The sequence below is a fragment of the Mobula hypostoma genome, chromosome 3 (assembly GCF_963921235.1).
Source record: "Mobula hypostoma chromosome 3, sMobHyp1.1, whole genome shotgun sequence".
Classification (NCBI taxonomy): domain Eukaryota; kingdom Metazoa; phylum Chordata; class Chondrichthyes; order Myliobatiformes; family Myliobatidae; genus Mobula; species Mobula hypostoma.
Window position 1 is genome coordinate 80,425,973 of NC_086099.1, and position 18,415 is coordinate 80,444,387.

At 36.4% G+C, this 18,415-nt stretch overlaps 1 protein-coding gene across 2 annotated transcripts in view; it reads right to left on the reverse strand.

The window, feature by feature from the left end:
• Window positions 1-241: 241 nt before the first annotated feature.
• Window positions 242-18,415, reverse strand: part of rbpjb (recombination signal binding protein for immunoglobulin kappa J region b) — a 149,174-nt gene continuing 131,000 nt past the window's right edge. For both annotated transcript variants that reach the window (XM_063043331.1, XM_063043330.1), the window contains 3 exons: window positions 10,651-10,806; window positions 7,064-7,167; window positions 242-5,763 (listed from right to left, as the gene is read on the reverse strand). In XM_063043331.1, coding sequence (XP_062899401.1) covers window positions 5,451-5,763; window positions 7,064-7,167; window positions 10,651-10,806 — 573 coding nt within the window. In that variant the 3' untranslated portion in view covers window positions 242-5,450. The remainder of the gene's footprint in view (window positions 5,764-7,063; window positions 7,168-10,650; window positions 10,807-18,415) is intronic.

Consider the following 18,415-nt stretch of genomic DNA (forward strand, 5'->3'; position numbering starts at 1 on the left):
AGGATGCTACCTGGATTAGAGGGCATGTGCTATAATCAGAGTTTGGACAAACTTGGGTTGTTTTCTCTCAAGAGGCAGAGACTACAGAAGGGAGATCTGAAAAGAGATTTATAACATTATGAGAGGCATAGATGGAGTAGACAGACAGCAACCCGCCCCCCCCCCCCGCCCCCAGGATTGCCTAATACCAGAGGGCATGGATTTAAGGTGAGGAGGTAGTTTCAAAGGAGATATGAGGGGCAAGGTTATTATTCTTTTTTGAACAAAGAGGGAGGTGGGTGTCTGGAGTGCACTGCCTGGGGTGGTGGCAGAGGCTAGAACAATAGGGAATTTTAAGAGACTTAACATTTCTTAAATTGATCAAAAGCATCAATGACATATCTTAGGTTGTAAGTTTAATATTCATGATTTAAGAAATATGGTGTCCTTCAACTAATATTCTTGACAAAGTATTAATTTATCCTGTTGAGATCTTAAAACTAATGTTCCTATTTACTGTTTTAATGGTTGAAATCAACTAATATACAGCCTTAAGCTCTATTTCTCTTGAGAATAACTGAAAATTAATACCTGCAATTTGAAAGCTTGTCCAGAAAAAGTGCAAAATTTACTTTGTACTTATGCCATTAGTCCAAAGGCTCACATACATGCTCTTACCTTATTTAATCATATTTCAGAATCTGCTTGCAGTTGGCTAGAGTGACTCATTTTTGAACTAGTTTTGCTTGTCCAAGTCAGAATACTTCGTATAAACTTTTATTTGATAAGTAATGCATGGGGAAGGTGATGCTAAAGACAAGGACGCCAATAAAAAATTATATAGCATTTTATCTCCTAAAAAGAAATGAAGAACACCCTAAACAGGAACAAAAATCTAAAGTATTTGCAGCATTGCATCGTACATTATTTAATCAATTGAAATCCAAGACCAACTATTGTCTGAGTAAGATATTGGATTAACAAAAGGGGAAGTAAAATATCTATTATAGTAGATTGGTGCAAGAATCACTACAGAGGTCAGTTCCTTGATTCGCACTCATTTACAATGGTTCTTTGTAGAAAGAAACTGGATAAGTCTATTGATTACATATGCTTAAAATTCAGGTCAATTATACATTTTTGGAGATGAATTGCAAATGAAATTTAAAGGAAAGGCTATAAATTGATATGGAAAAAACTTAAAAGTAGAAATGTGCAATGAAAAACAGAACTGGCACAAGAATAGTTGGAAAAGAAGCAATTGCTTTCAATTTTCAGAAAATGTGCAACTGCAAATTCAAAAATAATGGAATGTACAGCATTAATGAAGTTTAAGGAGAAAGTACTGAAATTTTCACATGCCCATTAAAACCTTCCAGTTTTAGGTACAATTCTGGTCACTCAATTTTAAACTAAAACTCAAGTTTTGTAGGATGTGGAAAACACTAATTAAGATGTAAAGAGAATGAACAATAAGGTTACAAAAATTAAGTATATGCCATGACAAATGGTATAATGTGAATTTTGTGCATTATACATTAGTTTAACAGAGGTAACAGCTATACAGTACATTATTGGAATGTCAAGAATAATCACTGACATAATCTGTGCTGCAGGTAACCAATAAACTGGGCAAGCTTTTAAAATAAACTTTAAACAAATCTAATGAGCTGAAAGGTTTTTCTTAATTAAGAAAAACTCTCAGCCCACAGAGCAAGTTTCACTCCAGTCCTAGCGGTCTAACAAAAGAGGTTAAAGTACCAAATATCTTTAAGTTTTCTTCCCTTGAATTTAGCCAAGACCTGAAGTTATTCAGTCAGTTACTTCCAGTCACAACCTGTAATCCAAGCATTAAAAGTAATATTGTCAACTATGTCAAATATGCTCCAGTCTTCTCTTTAATAAATGACTTTATGAACAAATAAGAGCTGCCTTCAGAACTAGCTATTCAGACCTGAGGTCTACTGCAACCATTCAGCTTTGTGTCTCTGTTGGTATACAGAAGCCTTTCGGTATTAAATACCAATGCTTTTTGTACAGTTGACTGGCTGGGCTTAAGTGATAACTTAAAAATTCAATAGCATTAAAATCAAAACCATAATATTTTTAAAATACTTAAACAAATAGAAAGTGGAAATGAAAATTATTTCAATAAAGTAATAGAGGTTGAGTACCCCTTAACAGAAATTACAAAATCCAAAAACCTCTAAAATCTTGAAATTTTTTTTTGAGTGCTGACACGACATTACAAATAAAAAATTCCACAAGGCACCAAGAAGATTCCCAGGCGATGCACGAGTCTCTGTGCAAAGCAGACTGTTCTGAGAAATGACCTCACATATGTAATGAGCAGAAGTTAATGAAAAATAGAAAAACACTGCATAAGGTGAAATATGAAGATTTTGATTCTATATTATCAGCACTGGAGTGAACATATGCCACTAACAGGATGCTGTTCATGAAACAAGCAAAGATCCATCAAGATGAACTGAAAATTGAAGGTAATTGTGGTGACAGAAATTTAAGAAAAGTCACATGATTAATTTTTTTTAAACATTTGATCACAAAAATTTACCATCAGAACAAGTCAATGATGAAAATTTAACACCAGAAAAAGTTTACAGTGCTGTTTTTATACCTTACAAAAAACCTAAAAAAGGTAACATACAGTGTACTGTAACCTTTTAATGAAATCATGGCATCATAGGTGGAGACTGAAGCCTGCCATTGTTTGTTGTTGTTCAACAACTGATTCAGGTATTGTGTGCTGCTTTTGTTCCCTGCACACACTGTATTTTCGTTACATTAATTGTATGTAATAATTTTTACTATTAAGTACATATGTGCAAGACAAAGAGTGCTTACCGGTAACACACAAATTTGGAGTCCCAAGCTATCTCATTATTCCAAATCCAAAAAACTTCTGGCCCAAGCATTTTGGATAAGGGGTACTCAACCTGTACTGGAGGAGCAGGGACTGCCTTCTATATGGTCCAATCACTAAAACACGATCTCATTTGTGATTTCTTGCCAAATAACTGCCATGTTTGCCTACATTAATAAAAACAATTAGATTACAAAAATAATTCATTAAGTAAACTGGCAATCCTGAAAATATAATAGAAGTTATGCTCTTCATTAAGTTTTTCTGGATCTGCTCATAATGAACTCTTTTAAAATCTATTAAGGAAGTTAGCATTAACATGAACACTTCTTGTTGTCTATTTTAATAATCAATGTTTGCCATTAACGTTCCCATGCTTTGTGCACTTATGGCCAGTAACCTCTCAAATCAATTTCACTACTGAGTAACCTTAGTGACTTCTAGTAATCTTCCGATTTAAATTTTTAGTTTGAAAAGGCAGCTCTTCTATATTTTAGAAAAGGATGAAATACTGAACTAATTTCTGCATTGTTATGTATTTGATGATCTTACAAATAGGCTTTCATACCTTGAATGCAACAATCTTAAAATGAATTCCACTAAGCAAATAACACCGTAAAAGGACACACACACTATTTTTCACTTATAACACATGTAATAAAAAAATAAAAATAAACCACTATAGCAATCAAATTGCCAAAAAGATTAATCTGGCACATGTAGGTCCAAGTACTATAAATATAAAAAGCTGATAATATGTTTCAATGTATAAAAGCAGAGCTTTGGGGGAAGAATACAGACACAAAGTTGACTCAATACTTTATAGTCACACTTGAACACTCAGTTAAATGCAGAATCTCATTTATCAGAGGTCAGTGTATCCAAAAACTTTCAGTTTTTACTCACACGTGGCAAAGCAAATCTATCAGTTACTACTAAATACTGTTTTATTAAAATGGTTGAAAAAATAAAGCTATGTTTAACATATCTGTAACTGTTGTATGTATTGCAGACAGGGCAGAAGTCACTTAAAGCTTTTGATACACATTTCTGAAGTACATAAGGATGTCCCAATATTACAATGCATTGAGAGATGATATGAAGGCATATCACAATTTGAGTTTACATATTATAGTGAATGTGGTAGCAGCCATAATCCGATTGCAGTGGTAATCCTGAGAACTCAAAAGCTAAATAACCCTTCTGGTATTCTTTAAACTAAGTATGAGGAAGTTGACAACATAAAATAAAAAGCAATGTGTGAATTAAAGTGTGGTCAACCCCATTGTCACATCATGCTAACTTTTTTTTATACATAAAGATGTTTGCATATTTCTGGTATTTATTTGCACAGAATTGTTATTGGGCGTGAAACCAATCAAAGTCAGCCTGACGATATATGTTGAACGCTCTTGATATTGCATCAAGAAATTCTGACACTTAATTTTTGCTACTGGACAGAATTTCAAGATATTGTGAGTGGCATATGATGAAAAATCCTTTCCAACATGCTTTTAAACAGTTTTTTTTTTAAAAAAAAAGGACAGCAGGAAATTAGACACCAATAAGCATACAGACATATACTCACATGATAGTTATTGCTGTGGCCTATGCATAGTAGAATACATATCCTTTAAGGATCATTAACAATACAGAGCTTGTCAAAAATATCACTGGAATCAAAGCTCTAATTGAAGAATCAGAACTCTAAAGTATTTCATTTTCCCATTACACCTATATTTTGGTTGTTTCAGAAAGCCTTTTATAAAGTAACAATTATATTTTAGATTAATTTTGTGGAACAGATCACAATTAGACACCATGACGAGTGCTTGTTTCTTAAACTATACTAAGTCATGATATTGATTAACTGTGATTTTTGTCCCACATCATGAAGGTGCTATATTGAGACATCCTTTAAGTACAGTATACAGATTGACAGGAAACCATAAAAATTAGGCTTTTCTCTTCAACACATTCAACTGAAAGTCACGTGACTCAAGTTTTTTTCAAAACAAAAATGAGGACAGTTCTGGCCAGTGACCAAAATATAGGTCTTTACTGGTATAGGTGATGAGAATATACAGTAAGGTCAGGTCTGGAACCTGGATACTTCAGAGCCCATTGCTCAGAGGAAGAAAATATAAACTATTTGGTAACAAAAGTGTACTATATGTATAATACAAAAAAAGGTATGGTGAAACTGTACCTTCACTAAAGCTTATACAAGTTTCTTGGTCCATAGAAACTATGTTATTTTTGTATGCATTCTCTACTATGCTTTACCACCATCCCACCCAAACACTTTATATCTTGCCCACACTTTAAACAGCTGAAAAATAGATTTTCATTTTGCTCTTTATAAAGTTTTATATAATATTCAGGTGTATTTTCTTATTGTAGTAACACTTCCTGCAGATTATCTATGCTTGAATGAAATGTTCATCATCTGAACAAGGAGGTGATTTCCAGAATACCACAAGTTACTGTTGACATTAGTAGTTCTTTGTTTTCTTTTGCAGCACTTCAACAGTTTTGTCTTTGCCCTTCCCAAAAGTTGGTAAATGTCTTTAAATGATTTTAGTAGTTAGGAAACCACAGTTGCTGCTGATGTGACAATAGTTGAGTTTGTGCTGACAGTTGTGTAACTTCCCTCACTGTTTGTACTTGAGTCATTTGACGCCATTAGGCTGGAATTAGCTCTAAGGATGGCTCCAGCAGCACTGCAGTGCGGTCTTGGTCCAGGCTCTGGTGTGTATGTAAAAGTAAGGCTGGTAGAGTAGATAATACCATCATTTCGAACCAGAGTAACAGGGACCTGGACAGGTTGACGCACCCATCGCCAACCCTCTCGGAATGCAGAAATATCTGGAACAACACAGAGCATGCTCTCCGCACACCTTAAAAAAAAAGAGAAAGTGATTAGCAAATAGTTCCGCACAATATTTCATTTATTCTGTGTCTATTTACAAATAAGCATTATAAATATATCCAGTAGGGTTATGTACTGAGGAACAACAGTTGCTAACTTTAAAAATCACATATTAGTCCAATATCTGGATGGCTCAGCTTCAAATTTGTACAGAATGAAAGTAGAAAAACATGTATTAGAAATACAGGAAAAAAACACTGAAAACACACTTCATTTTCAAGGGCAGGCTGCTGGTTAGTGGTTCTGAATGAGAAACGTGCCAAGTTTCTTCTCCCAAGCCCTCAGATGATGGGGTCAATACTGCAGCAATCTAGAGAAAATGTGAACTAATTTACACAGCCTACTAAACTTCGTCTGAATGAACTGTGAAAACCTGTTTGCTTGATATGAATAATGAATTATACAATTACATGACATTATGCAGAGGGAAAAGAAATATTCCCTTAGAAAGCAATTTGTATAATCTTAACTAGGGGCTTCAATCTCAGTACGAGAGGGTAGGGCTTTCTACTGCTCCATTACATTGCAGTTGCATTTAAGAAGCCAGATAGCATATTGTATAATAGCAAAAATATATGAATTATTTTCAATAAAACTTTACAGGAAGCAACTATTTGCCTTAAGGCACCTGATAGCTTCAAATGAAAATTGCTACAAAACATTTTACCCACAATTTGCACAATTAAATTTTCACACTGTTTACAATTTATCTAACCCAAATTTTACTGATAGTATGGCTGCATGATGATTTGCCGGATAGAAGCATCAAGTGGCACCACTCTAGATATTTGAGGAAAATCCAAGGTTCGACACCTGTTTCCTATTAAGTTAACAAATTGCAGAGGGTTAGGAGAAAAGAATTACAATTTAACTGAAGTGGTAAGAATCTATCAATGGTCCTGCTGAAGTTAATGATCAGTTGAAACAGAGAACTTAAAATAGAAGGAAGGACTCCTTTTTGAAACATCAATTTTGGAAAGGCAGAGTAATGCAAATAATTGTGGAGGCAGTCAACTACATAGAAATGGGAACAAATCAAGCACAAGGTTAGCAACATAATAAACTGCCACAAGGAGCGAGCTTTGAATTCCACGTGCATGGATAGGCAAGGTAGATTCATTTAGTGAGACGCATACCAACAGTCATTCTACCTCTGGCTTGGTTGTTCTCTTTCAGTTGGCAGCAAAAAGCGAGAACACCTTTCAGTTAAAGTAGGCTGATTTTATAGAATTCTAAAAGCTTGCTATTTATAACCATCATTTATTTACCTGTACATGGTCTCAGCTTCAACATCACCAAACCAAACTCGCAGATTGGGAGTAAAATTCTGTCCCGTGAGTTCAAGCATTGCAACATCTCCACCCCCATTCAGCTACAAACATAAACAAAGTTCAACTGTACACAGCATCTCTTGTAAATAAAAGCAGAAAATAACATAACTCATCCTAGTCAAGAACTGAATATTATTAGCTTAAACCTACCCATTTGCTGCCTGGAGCAACCCAGGAGTGCAACTGCAGCAAGTGGTATAGGCTATGTACTTTTCAAGAAACATAACTATGCAGTATGGTCATTGTTCCGTTGAACTAAAATTGCTATAATAGTCATAGTTATAGAGTGTAGAGACAGGCCCTTCAGTCCAAATGGTCCATGCAGACTAAAATGGCCCATCCAAGCTCACCCATTTTTGCTATATCCAAAAATTACAATCAATTTAAAGAATGTATGACATTATCCACAAAATTTCATCTACCCCAACCCTGCAGATGTCAATGCAACAAATTTCTCTGTGACATAGTAAACTTAGATGAAGTGTTGAAAAAGGACAAAATAAATTTTGCAAGAGTAGTTGGAATTTCCTACCAAGCTGCACCATGAAATATCTGGCAGTACTTCAAGGCTTTTAATGCTTCAAAGAACATAAGTGGCAAATAATTATACACATTGTTTGCACCATTTCTATATTGAGGTATTAGTTAAAAAATTATTTAAAATTATCACATCTTTTGAAAAAATGTATCATATTGGAAAAAACTGACAGAACATTGAGATCAGCTTTGTTTTGAGGTCTAGCTGTGAACTTTTGTAAATATCTCTGAAAAAAATGACGCAGTTCTTTTATTTTGTTGTCTGAAGCAAAACACTTAATAATTTTCTCCATTTTCGCATTCTTCCCTCTTGAGCCATTAAAATATAGACTATTCTCTGAATACAAATAAAATTTTGCAGATAAAAGCAGTACTAATAGACAAATTGTGTTAAAAAGCATATTTAAACAACATTTCAATAGCAGTGAAGTAGTTAAATAATTGGTAGCAGATTTTAAAAGGACAGAATCAGTTGAATATAGAAAATAATTTTAAAATATTCGCTGCTTCAACTAGAAGAATTTATATTTCACACCTCTACTTTTATTTTCAAGTAATGCAGTCTGATTAAAAACTCAAGACCACCCAATGATTATGAACTTAGCTATGCAATTAAAGCCAACCAACACTACTTAACAATGGAATATTTTTGAATAATACTTATGAAAATGTTTTGCTTTTAATATTTATGGCTTTTTGTTGTAAATACAGAAACAATTTTGGGTTTCCTCACAATCAAGTCACATATATTGACAGATCACTGTTTCTACTTTAAAGGATTCAGTCATATTTGATGATCCCACTATAAGGTAAAGAAACTGCAGAAGTGCCCTATTAATTCTCACTAATGCTGTGTACTAAAGATTCCCAGAAATTTAATAGAAGATATTTGAGACTAAATAAAAATTTTTAAAAAACTAGTGTGTCTATTCCTGGAAAGGAAGGAAATCAGAAATCAGGTTTTCCATTTAGTTTTGAATGTGCTATGTTCAGATATTAAGACATCAAATGATGAAGCACATACATTTTAGGAAACTTAAAACAGTAAAAAACCTAAAAGAATATGGCTGTAAAAAAAAAATCCAAATAAACAGTTTCAGGGATTAACAGGTACGTTCTGGCTTGTCAACATCTATCCTAGGGATGAAGTCATAGGTTTCTTGGCGTGGATACAAAAACCTTAAATTTGTCAGTGATTCCAGCAGTTCATAGATGGTACAGACTATTCTGCTGAAACCTGCGGAAGTTATCAATGTGGTAAGAACTGGAAACATAGAAATTTATAGTGTCACAGTAGAACAAACAAAAGTTACAAAATAACAAGAGTAAAAAGTGTTGCACTAAATCTTTGTAACATCTTAATAGCCTCCAACAGACAGAATTTATGGTTGGTCATCTTTCAAATGTTTCAAAGTGGGGCACAAAAGTAGGACTAACCTACAAGGAGTCTCAAGCATGCTCTTCCATTCAATAAAATCATGGCTGATCCCGCGCCTCATCTATCTCCCTACCTGATCATCATATCCTCCTATTTCTCAGTGTCCCGAAATGCATTAACCTCAGCTTCATACTGAATAACTGAGCATCAACAACCCTCTGGAGTAGTTCATTACAAAGGTTATAACCCTCTGAATGAAAGGAATTTTCCTCTATTCAGTTGTAAACAGCTGACTTCTATGATTTGTAGATACTATTGCTAGAGGAAACAGCTTTAAAAGCACTGACCCTCCCAGATCTTGTATACCTCAAAATTATCCTATTATTCTAAATTTCAGTGGGTATAGAGCAATCTATTCCATGACAATTAATATGAGAACCCCTTGGCAGAAAACAATGAAAAGCAGTGTTTCATCTACTTAAAGTATAGTAACTGAATACTTGACAGTAAACTCCATCTTTTGCCTAATACTGATGTTAATTATTGTAAAATAATAATTACCCAAATTCTATGTTCCAATCATTAATTAATTATTGTAAAAGTTGATTGTAATTATGCTCTTTATTCCCGTCTGAAAACTCATCCACAGAGATATTTGGTTATATGGTTTGCCTGATGACATTGATCACTGGACATATCCTCATATCTGATACCTGATAGTAAACAATGCTACATACTTATCAGCTGCTTTGACAACTGGGCCAACAGTAATGAGTAACTTTTATGCAGCTTTTGAAACTCAGGACATCAGGCACCCGAAAGCTCTAACTGCATTTCTTCAAGATCAGCATCAAGTTTAAATAGGGACCAAAGCTCTGCTCAGGAATCATAGATTTCCTATAAACACCCCTCCCCCCCCCCAAATAAAACCATGCTTTGGTTAATATTGTTCATCTTATTACTTGTGACTGATTGCATTACTCATACCGTTTTTGGAATTTGTTGGTTATTGTTTGCTCTCATTAAAAAATGGGAAGAGTTGGTTGGTCCATGCTCAGGAAAAGAACATGCTATAGCACAAATGAAACTTCATGTAACCACCCCTTTCCCCTCTATCACAAGGACAGACATCTTGGCACTTTTCCCTGCAAATTCTTTCTCCAATATGTATACTTTTGGACAAGAATAGGATTTGCCAGTTTTGTGCTGCAGAAATAAGCATCAGTTTAACTCCAACAGTACCCAAATGTGCATATCTGGAATCTCTCCAAATTTAGTCAATTGCCCATATTCTCCAAGTTCTCCAACTCTTGGAAAAACATGATTTCCCAGACAGTGCGTGCAAAATTAAAACTTCCTACTGCTCCCATGCCCATAAAATGGTTTGGAGACTGTTCAGACAACCTGTGCAAGAAAATCCCTCTGCAGACATCATAAAGTATCTAAATAGCTACTACACCTTCAGCAAAAATAAAACATTTTCAGAAAATTGGCTCTCCACAGACATTGTCTAAAATTGTAGCAGTTTAAAAGAAAATCAACTTGAATGATCTAATATTAGCCTTAACATGAATGTTAACAAAAGCTATAAATATCCAGTCCCTGTTACCTGAAGACTTTCTACTACAGGTACAGGTGTCACTGGTGCATGTACAGGGCCCATCCCCTCATAGAACGTGTACTCAGCTTTATCTGTGCTTATGATTGTCCAAGAGGCTCCATCGTTTATCATTTCCTTGTTTGGTTCTTTTGGACATGGAGTGGCCTGGTTGGGGGGGGGGGGGGAGGAAAACAAGGGGCAAAGTGAAATTTAAAAATACAACTGTGACTGTAAAACAAACCAGATACAGGTTGTACTAACTTATTGTATGGATGCTTAATTTTGCATTTACCAGTGGAAAACAATTTCAGATTTCCAAGTACAGTAGAACTTCCATCATTATTACTTCAACTTTAAGTATTTTGGTCAAACACACCAGCTCATTGTTCAACAGATTAAATACCACCAAGTTCTGCAATGAATGAAAATAAACTTCAAATATAAATTGCTCTGAAAATATACTTCCAATTCCATGTTCAGGGTTATTGCTATGCAAGAGCTTCAAGTTGTTTCCATACTAGTCTCTAATTAAGAAACATACAATTACAGAAGTTCCACTGTAAATACATTTCAAAATCCTGAAAGTTGGACCGACAATAACATGGTTTGAAAACAAATAAAATGTTTATACAGCACAATTTGTTGTAACTGGTCTCCAAACTCTTCATTCAGTTATGCAACTTTGGATTTAAATGAACAAACTAACAAAATTTGCACATATTCATAAAGTATAGGATTAACAAATTAGGATTTAAGATTCTTAGTGACAGCATTCACTTCTGAATCAGAAAATTATAAAATTAAGAGCTACTGTAAGATCTTGTGGCCCTGTCGAAGCCAGCTGTGTTGTGCATAGTGAAGTCAGGTGCACTCTGCTAGTTAAACTAAAGTCAATACTTCAACAATACTCAATGTGCACATCTGGTTTCTCACCAAGCTTAATCTATTACCAAAATCATCCAAGTTTTCCAGCTTGAGAAAACCTTGACTTATTCTTCTTGTGCAGCATGTGCAAAATGAAAATCTCCGACTGTGCCCACGCCCAGAAAATAATTTGGTTTGGAGACTTAAGTGTTCTCTTCAGACAACTTGTGGCAAGGAAACTCCCTCACAGAAAGCCCCAGAAAGCTTGACTACTCAATAACACCCAGATTTTAAAATATAAAAACATTACATAGACAAAGAAGCCCAGCTGTCCATTTAACCGTGTGATTAAATCACCTTATTGGAGATATGCCCACTGCACTACCCAACCACAACTTCTACGTTTTCTCTGCTACTTAGACTTACCCCTTCTCTCACTTCTGAAGAGTCTTTGACCCAAAATCTCATTGGTTTCTCCTTCCACAGATGCTGCCTGACATGCTGAGATTTTTCAGAATTTTCTGATTTTATAACTCAAACTGTTTTCTGAATGGTTGCATTTCTTGTAAATTACAGAATATTGGTGGTATTTTCAACAGCCAGATCTCAAATGGAAAAGTGTTCAATTTGTAGAGTTGCAATAGTCATTATAGTTTTAAGTAAATTTAATGAAACTGATTTCATGGAAGTTCGACAAAAAGACTTCAATGCTTTTTAAACTTCAAATATGATTTCAATATTAAATAGCATAACTCAGTTATTTCAGTTACACTCAAATTGGCTCACTAGGAACATACATAACAGTTTGCAACAGACAAACATAATCTGATCTTTAGTCTCTGTCATTTCAGGAAGCATGCAGTCGGGAAGGTAATCACCCTTGACTGTGGTCATTTTACAGTGACAAAATTTTCAGTGATTAAATGCAGGTCTCACTGATGCAGGGGAAGCCGTAGAGAGCACCAAATGCAGTAAACAAGGTTAGAAAAGGTGCAGGTGAATCCTTGCCTGATCTGGAGGGGTTATGTAGGTCAGCTCCTTTTACTCAATCTCCACTGCATCCATTCACAAGTTTTCCATTCCAGGACATCTGAAATGCCGTCCTTTTTCAGGAAATATAGCTATTCTGTATAGTCGTTGATAGAGTCCTTATTCACATCTTCCTCCTACTCTCAAAAACACTCCCTTACAGACAAAACAAAGATAGAGTTCCCCTGGACCTCACCTTTCACCCTACCAGCCTCTGCATCTAGCACATCACAGGTAGATGGGTTGTACAGAGAGCTTTTGGCCCATTGCTTTCATAAATCAAAGTATTGAATACAGGAGTTGGAATGTTATGTTGAATATGTGCATATAAGAAGTTGGTGAGGCCTAATTTGGAGTATTGAGAGTTTTGGAAAACTTGTCGGGATGTTGCTGGGACTTGACCTGAGTTATAAGGAAAGGTTGAATAGGTTAGGTCTTTATTCCCTACAGAAAGAAAGAATGAGGTGAAATTTGATAAAACTATACAAAATATGAGGGGTATAGATAAGGTAACTGCAAGCAGGCTTTTTCCACTGAGTTTGGGCAAGATGAAGAAGTCAAGGGTTAAGGGTGAAAGGATGAAATGTTTACAGGGAATATGAGGGGTAACTTTTTCACTTAGAGGGTGGTAAGAGCGTGGAACTAGCTACCAGCAGAAATGGTAGGTGGAGGTTTGAATTCAACACCCAAAAGAAATTTGGATAGGTATACTGTATCCAAATACACTATCCCTCCACTCCTATACCTACGTATAGGATAGAGGGGTATGGAGGACAATAGTCTGGGTGCAAGTTGATGGGACTATGGAGATTAATAGTTCAGCATGGACTAGATGGGCTGAAGGGCCTGTTTCTATGCTGTAGTGTTTTATGACTCCAAGACTCACATCATCTTTCATTTCCTCCAGCTGCTACAAGATCCCTTTGCCAGTTATATTATCCCATTCCACCCCTTTCTGCAGGGACTACTCTCTCATAATTCCCTGGTTCACTCACCAGTGTCTGTCCGCTGGCACGTTCTTCTGCAGCCACAGGAGATGCAACACTTGCTCCTCCTTCACCTCCATCCAGAGACCTAAACAACCTTTCCAAATCATGAAAAGATTCACATACACATCCCCCAATCTTATCTGTTAGATTCATTGCTCTTGACTTTGCCTCCTCTGCGATCCACAAGATTAATCATAGACGAGCTGACTACTTTGAGGAAGACATAGGCTCCATCTGTATTCACTATCCTGAGCTCCCAGTTGCATGCCACTTCAATTTCCCTTCCCAATGGCACACAAATCTGCCTATTCTCAGACTTCCTCTTTGCCAGATCAACGCCTAGTTGAACAATGTCTCATTCTACCTCTGTGGCCTACAACCCTCTCCCTCTTCCCCATCATCCACACTACACCCAACGAATGTACTATCCTCTCCCTGACTGGAGCCATTTAGCCATTCACCTTCCCTATTCTGATTCTATTTACCTTCCTCATTTATAAGGTTCCAACATCTGCAGTCCCTTGCATCTCTAGTTATTGCCCCCAGCGTCTTCCTTTACCTCCACACACAACCCCGTCCCCTTCCATCTCCACCCTCCCAAACTGGCTGATATATTGACATAGTGGTGCTAGGACAACAACCTCTCCCTCAATGTCCAAAAGACAAAACAGCTGATTGTGGATTACAGGAGGAATGGAGACAGGGTTGGCCCGATCAACATCAATGGATCTGCAGTTAAGAGGGTGAGTAGTTTCAAATTCCTTGGTATACACATCACCGATGATCTCACCTGGACAGTACACAGCGGCTTTGTAGCAAAAAAAGCAAAACAGCATCTCTTCCACCTCAGGCGACTGAAGGAGTTCGGCTTGAGCCCCCAAATCCTCAAGACCTCTACAGGGGCACCACTGAGAGCATACTGACTGGCTGTATCACTGCTTGGTACAGGAACTGCAGCAACCATGATCACTGAGCACTGCAGAGAGTGGTATGGACAGCACAGTACATCTGTGGATGTGAAGTTCCCTCCACTGAAGACATTTATAGCAGCAGGTGCAGAAAGAAGGCCTGGAAGATCATCGGGGACACCAGTCACCCCAACCAGAAACTGTTTCAGCTGCTTCCATCTGGCAAACGCTACCACAGCATTAAAGCCAGGACCAACAGGCTACAGGGCACCTTCTTTCTACAAGTCACCAGACTCTTAAATTCAAACGTCTGTACATTACAACGGAGTCATACCGCAAAGATTTTTACTCCCTCACGTTGTGGGATGGATGTAAGATTTAAATAAATAAATTAATTTGAAATTCACCAGTCAGTTTTCCTTTCTTTCCATACCTGCCTATACTTGTCACCCACCAGCCACTACCTCCCAACTCCAAACCTCCCCCCTCAGCTGGCTCAATTTTTCATCAACCCCTTCCTTTGATAACACGTCATATTACCTACAATTCCCACCTCAAACCTGCCTCTCAACTCTTTATACTGATATATGCTCCTCTGCAATCTCAGTCCTGATACAGACTGTTTTGCTGCCACAGATACCGCTCAACCCAATTAAACACAAAAACTTGAGATCCTGCTTGACTAATCTCAAGCATAATGACAAAGGTCCTACCCAATTTGGAGACTAAACTTTAAAATGCAATGTCTGAGTTGCAAACAAGATAGACAAATTGTGAAATATTTACTTGTAAATTACAGCAAATAATAAAAATTAGAAAGCATAATTATTTCTTGGCAAAACAGCTTAAGTTACATACTTTTCATACTTCTGCAAAACTTAAAATCATACCATCATATCCACAGTGCTTGACCAAAGTAACCACTGCAAAGGTAGGAGTCTGAAGCATGTAACTAGGCAAGTAGATGGGAAGCTCTTCGATGGAGCTCCAAAAATCTCAGCAGCAGAGATGGAGGGTCCCAGGGAATGGGTACAATGATTTGATCCATTGTGATAGAGGCAGAATCAGTAGTTTCCATATTAGAGGTTGAGCATCCCTTATCCAAAATTTCTGGGGCCGGAAGTGTTTCAGATTTTGGAATATTTGTATCAATATAATGAGATAGCTTAGGGATGAGACCCAAATCCAAACATGAAATCCATTTACATTTCATATATAGCTTGTACATCCTCATGAAGGTAGTTTTACATAATATTTTAATAATTCTGTGCATGAAACAATAACGTGTACATTGAACCATTAGGTCAGCTATAATTACCTCAGCTATCCAGGTGGACAGTAAGTGGCTGTTTGGCATTGCCATCATTCCAGACACTGAATTTATGTACTACGGTAAGCAGCCTTTGTCTTACACCTATTCATCACACATACGTACTTAAACAGTAAAAATTATTTCATTAATGTAATAAAATATAATGTGTGCAGGTAACAAATACAGCAAAGCAGCATTGGGAGAATACCTGAATCAGTTGTTGAACAACAACAAACAGCAGGCTTTCGGTCTCCACCTACAATGATTAAAAGGTTAAGTAGATTGCATCTGTATTTTACCTTTTAAAAAAAGGTTTTATGTAAGGTATAAAAACAAAAGATTGAATTTAATTTCAGGTAAGTGTAATGAAAACTGAAAAATGTCAACATTTTATTTTTAATGCAATAATTATGATGGTTATGTTACAATCCAACATATTTTAAATGGATGTGAAATTCAGATTTCATGCAAAAATAATGTTTTGTAATTACAAAAAAAAGTGACGATTTTCACTTACGAAATAATGCAGCACCAAACACCTCAGTTCTGAGAAACTTGAGGGAGAGGGTACATCACTGATGATTATCATTTTGAGGAGGAACGTCAGAAGCAGTTGAGAGTCGTGGAAGCATATGCTCTCGAGATGAGGAGGCACTGTGCTAGATGGACTTTTTAAAAAAAGAAAGTGTTTCTCCCAGTGTCATCTGCCTCATTAACAAGGGTTTTTGTCATAGCAATCTTTCTTTGAACTTATAAACTAACATGATTTTTTGTTCTGTAATGAACGCACGCTGCTCTAGCCTTTCAACTTCTCTGCTGCTTCGTGATTTACAGATGCCTTATCATCACAAATCTTTAAAAGAAATTAATGCCATGCTTTTTCTTAAACATCTTCAACCAGCCTGCTGAGTACTCACAATTAACCTTCAATTTTCAGTTCATCATGATAGATCATTGCTTGTTTCATGATCAGCATACCATTAAATGGCATATGTTCATTCAGACGCTGACAAATCCACTTTTTCAATACATGACCAAGATTGTCATTTTTCACTGTATGCAATGATTTTCTATTTTTCGTTAACTTCTGTTCATACTTTCAGCATAAAACTAACAGTTCGCCCTCCTGTTCCTTCAGGCTGTAAATGGTGGTTGCTGCAACACTATACTCCTCTGTCAGATGCTTCCCACTTACACTGCTATAAAGATTTTCCAACTTGATTTTGTGTTATACATAAACATAAGTGCTCCCTCTTTTTCTTTTCACTATTACCCACAGGGGTAAATGCAGATCCTTTTGACATTTTCAACATTATCTTCACAGCACAGAGCAGAGAATAAGTGCAAAACACATGGTAATCACTGTGAGTAATGCATGAAAGCTATGATGACTGCTGAAAACAAAATTCCACCAGCAGGGCCCCAACCAGGATACGCGAGGTCACTTCTTAGAACTGTCTGTGGTGTGCAGAGATCTGTGCATCGCCTGGGAACTTTCCCAGCGCACTGCAGAATTTTCCATTTGAGACTTCATGTCAGTACTCAAAAAAAATTTGGATTTCAGAAGTTTTCGGATAAGAGGTGCTCAAACTGTATCACAATTTTGGCACAATAGCTTTAATGACTGAACATTCACAAGTTGAGCTTTGAATGGTCAGAATATTTTCAGACAATAGAAAATAGATGCTGGGACAAACTGCAGGTAGCAAATGGATGGGTGTTTCAGCATTACATGAGCTGAGGAAGATCAGAGGATGATATTTTAGTAATGCGTTCAGCTTTAGAAATAAAGATCATATGTGGTTAGTAATTTGTCTAATTAATAAATGTGGATAACGGTTAATGAGGTCACAGACTCAAACAGTCTAGTTTAGTTCAAAATAACAGGTAGAGGGATAGAGTGAAAAAGGAATAGAAAACACTATTAAGGAACAGATTGGGAAGCGATATTGGAGAGCTGCTGGTGCTCAATGAACTTTACAGCTCATCAACAGGCAATTCCTTATCAATAGGTCATCAGAAAGCATATAAAAACAAGAGAAATGAGAATCTCTTCATAGGGAGCAAAAAAAATTAAATTATTTAAACTTATTATTTGCTTAGAACAGGCTAACTGCTGTTCCAAAGCCAGCAACCAGGAAATGTATGAAATTCAGTCATGGTTGCAAGCTCCATATGCTTGCATTATGTCCCCTGATTCCTTAGTTTATTTTCATCATTACTGCAATCAAAGAACCAGCACTAATCCTGGGTTAGTTGAAGGAAAATGCCGGTATCTTTCATTCCACAGGTCTAAAAAAAAAGGCAATCTGCTCCCACACTCTATACAAAACAGTTCAGAACAATCCTTATCAGTACCAAGGCAAAATGACAGCAAACTTGAGGTTGGACCCCTTAATCAAATCCTTGCAATTCAATGGCGAAATATGGAACCAGAAGTACCAATCGCTAGGGTAGCCCACAATTTGCAGTTTGCCAACCTAACAATGAATGGTCTTTTTATTCCCCTTTGATTTGTCCAAAGAACAACTCTCAGTTCATGGCAGCACATTACCCTCCAATTCTACATGCTTCAGCCATGTTGCTTAGCCTAGTTTCTTGAACACCTTCCAAGAATCCCAACATCTACATCCACTATTTCATCTTATTTATTCCAATAATGATATCAAAAA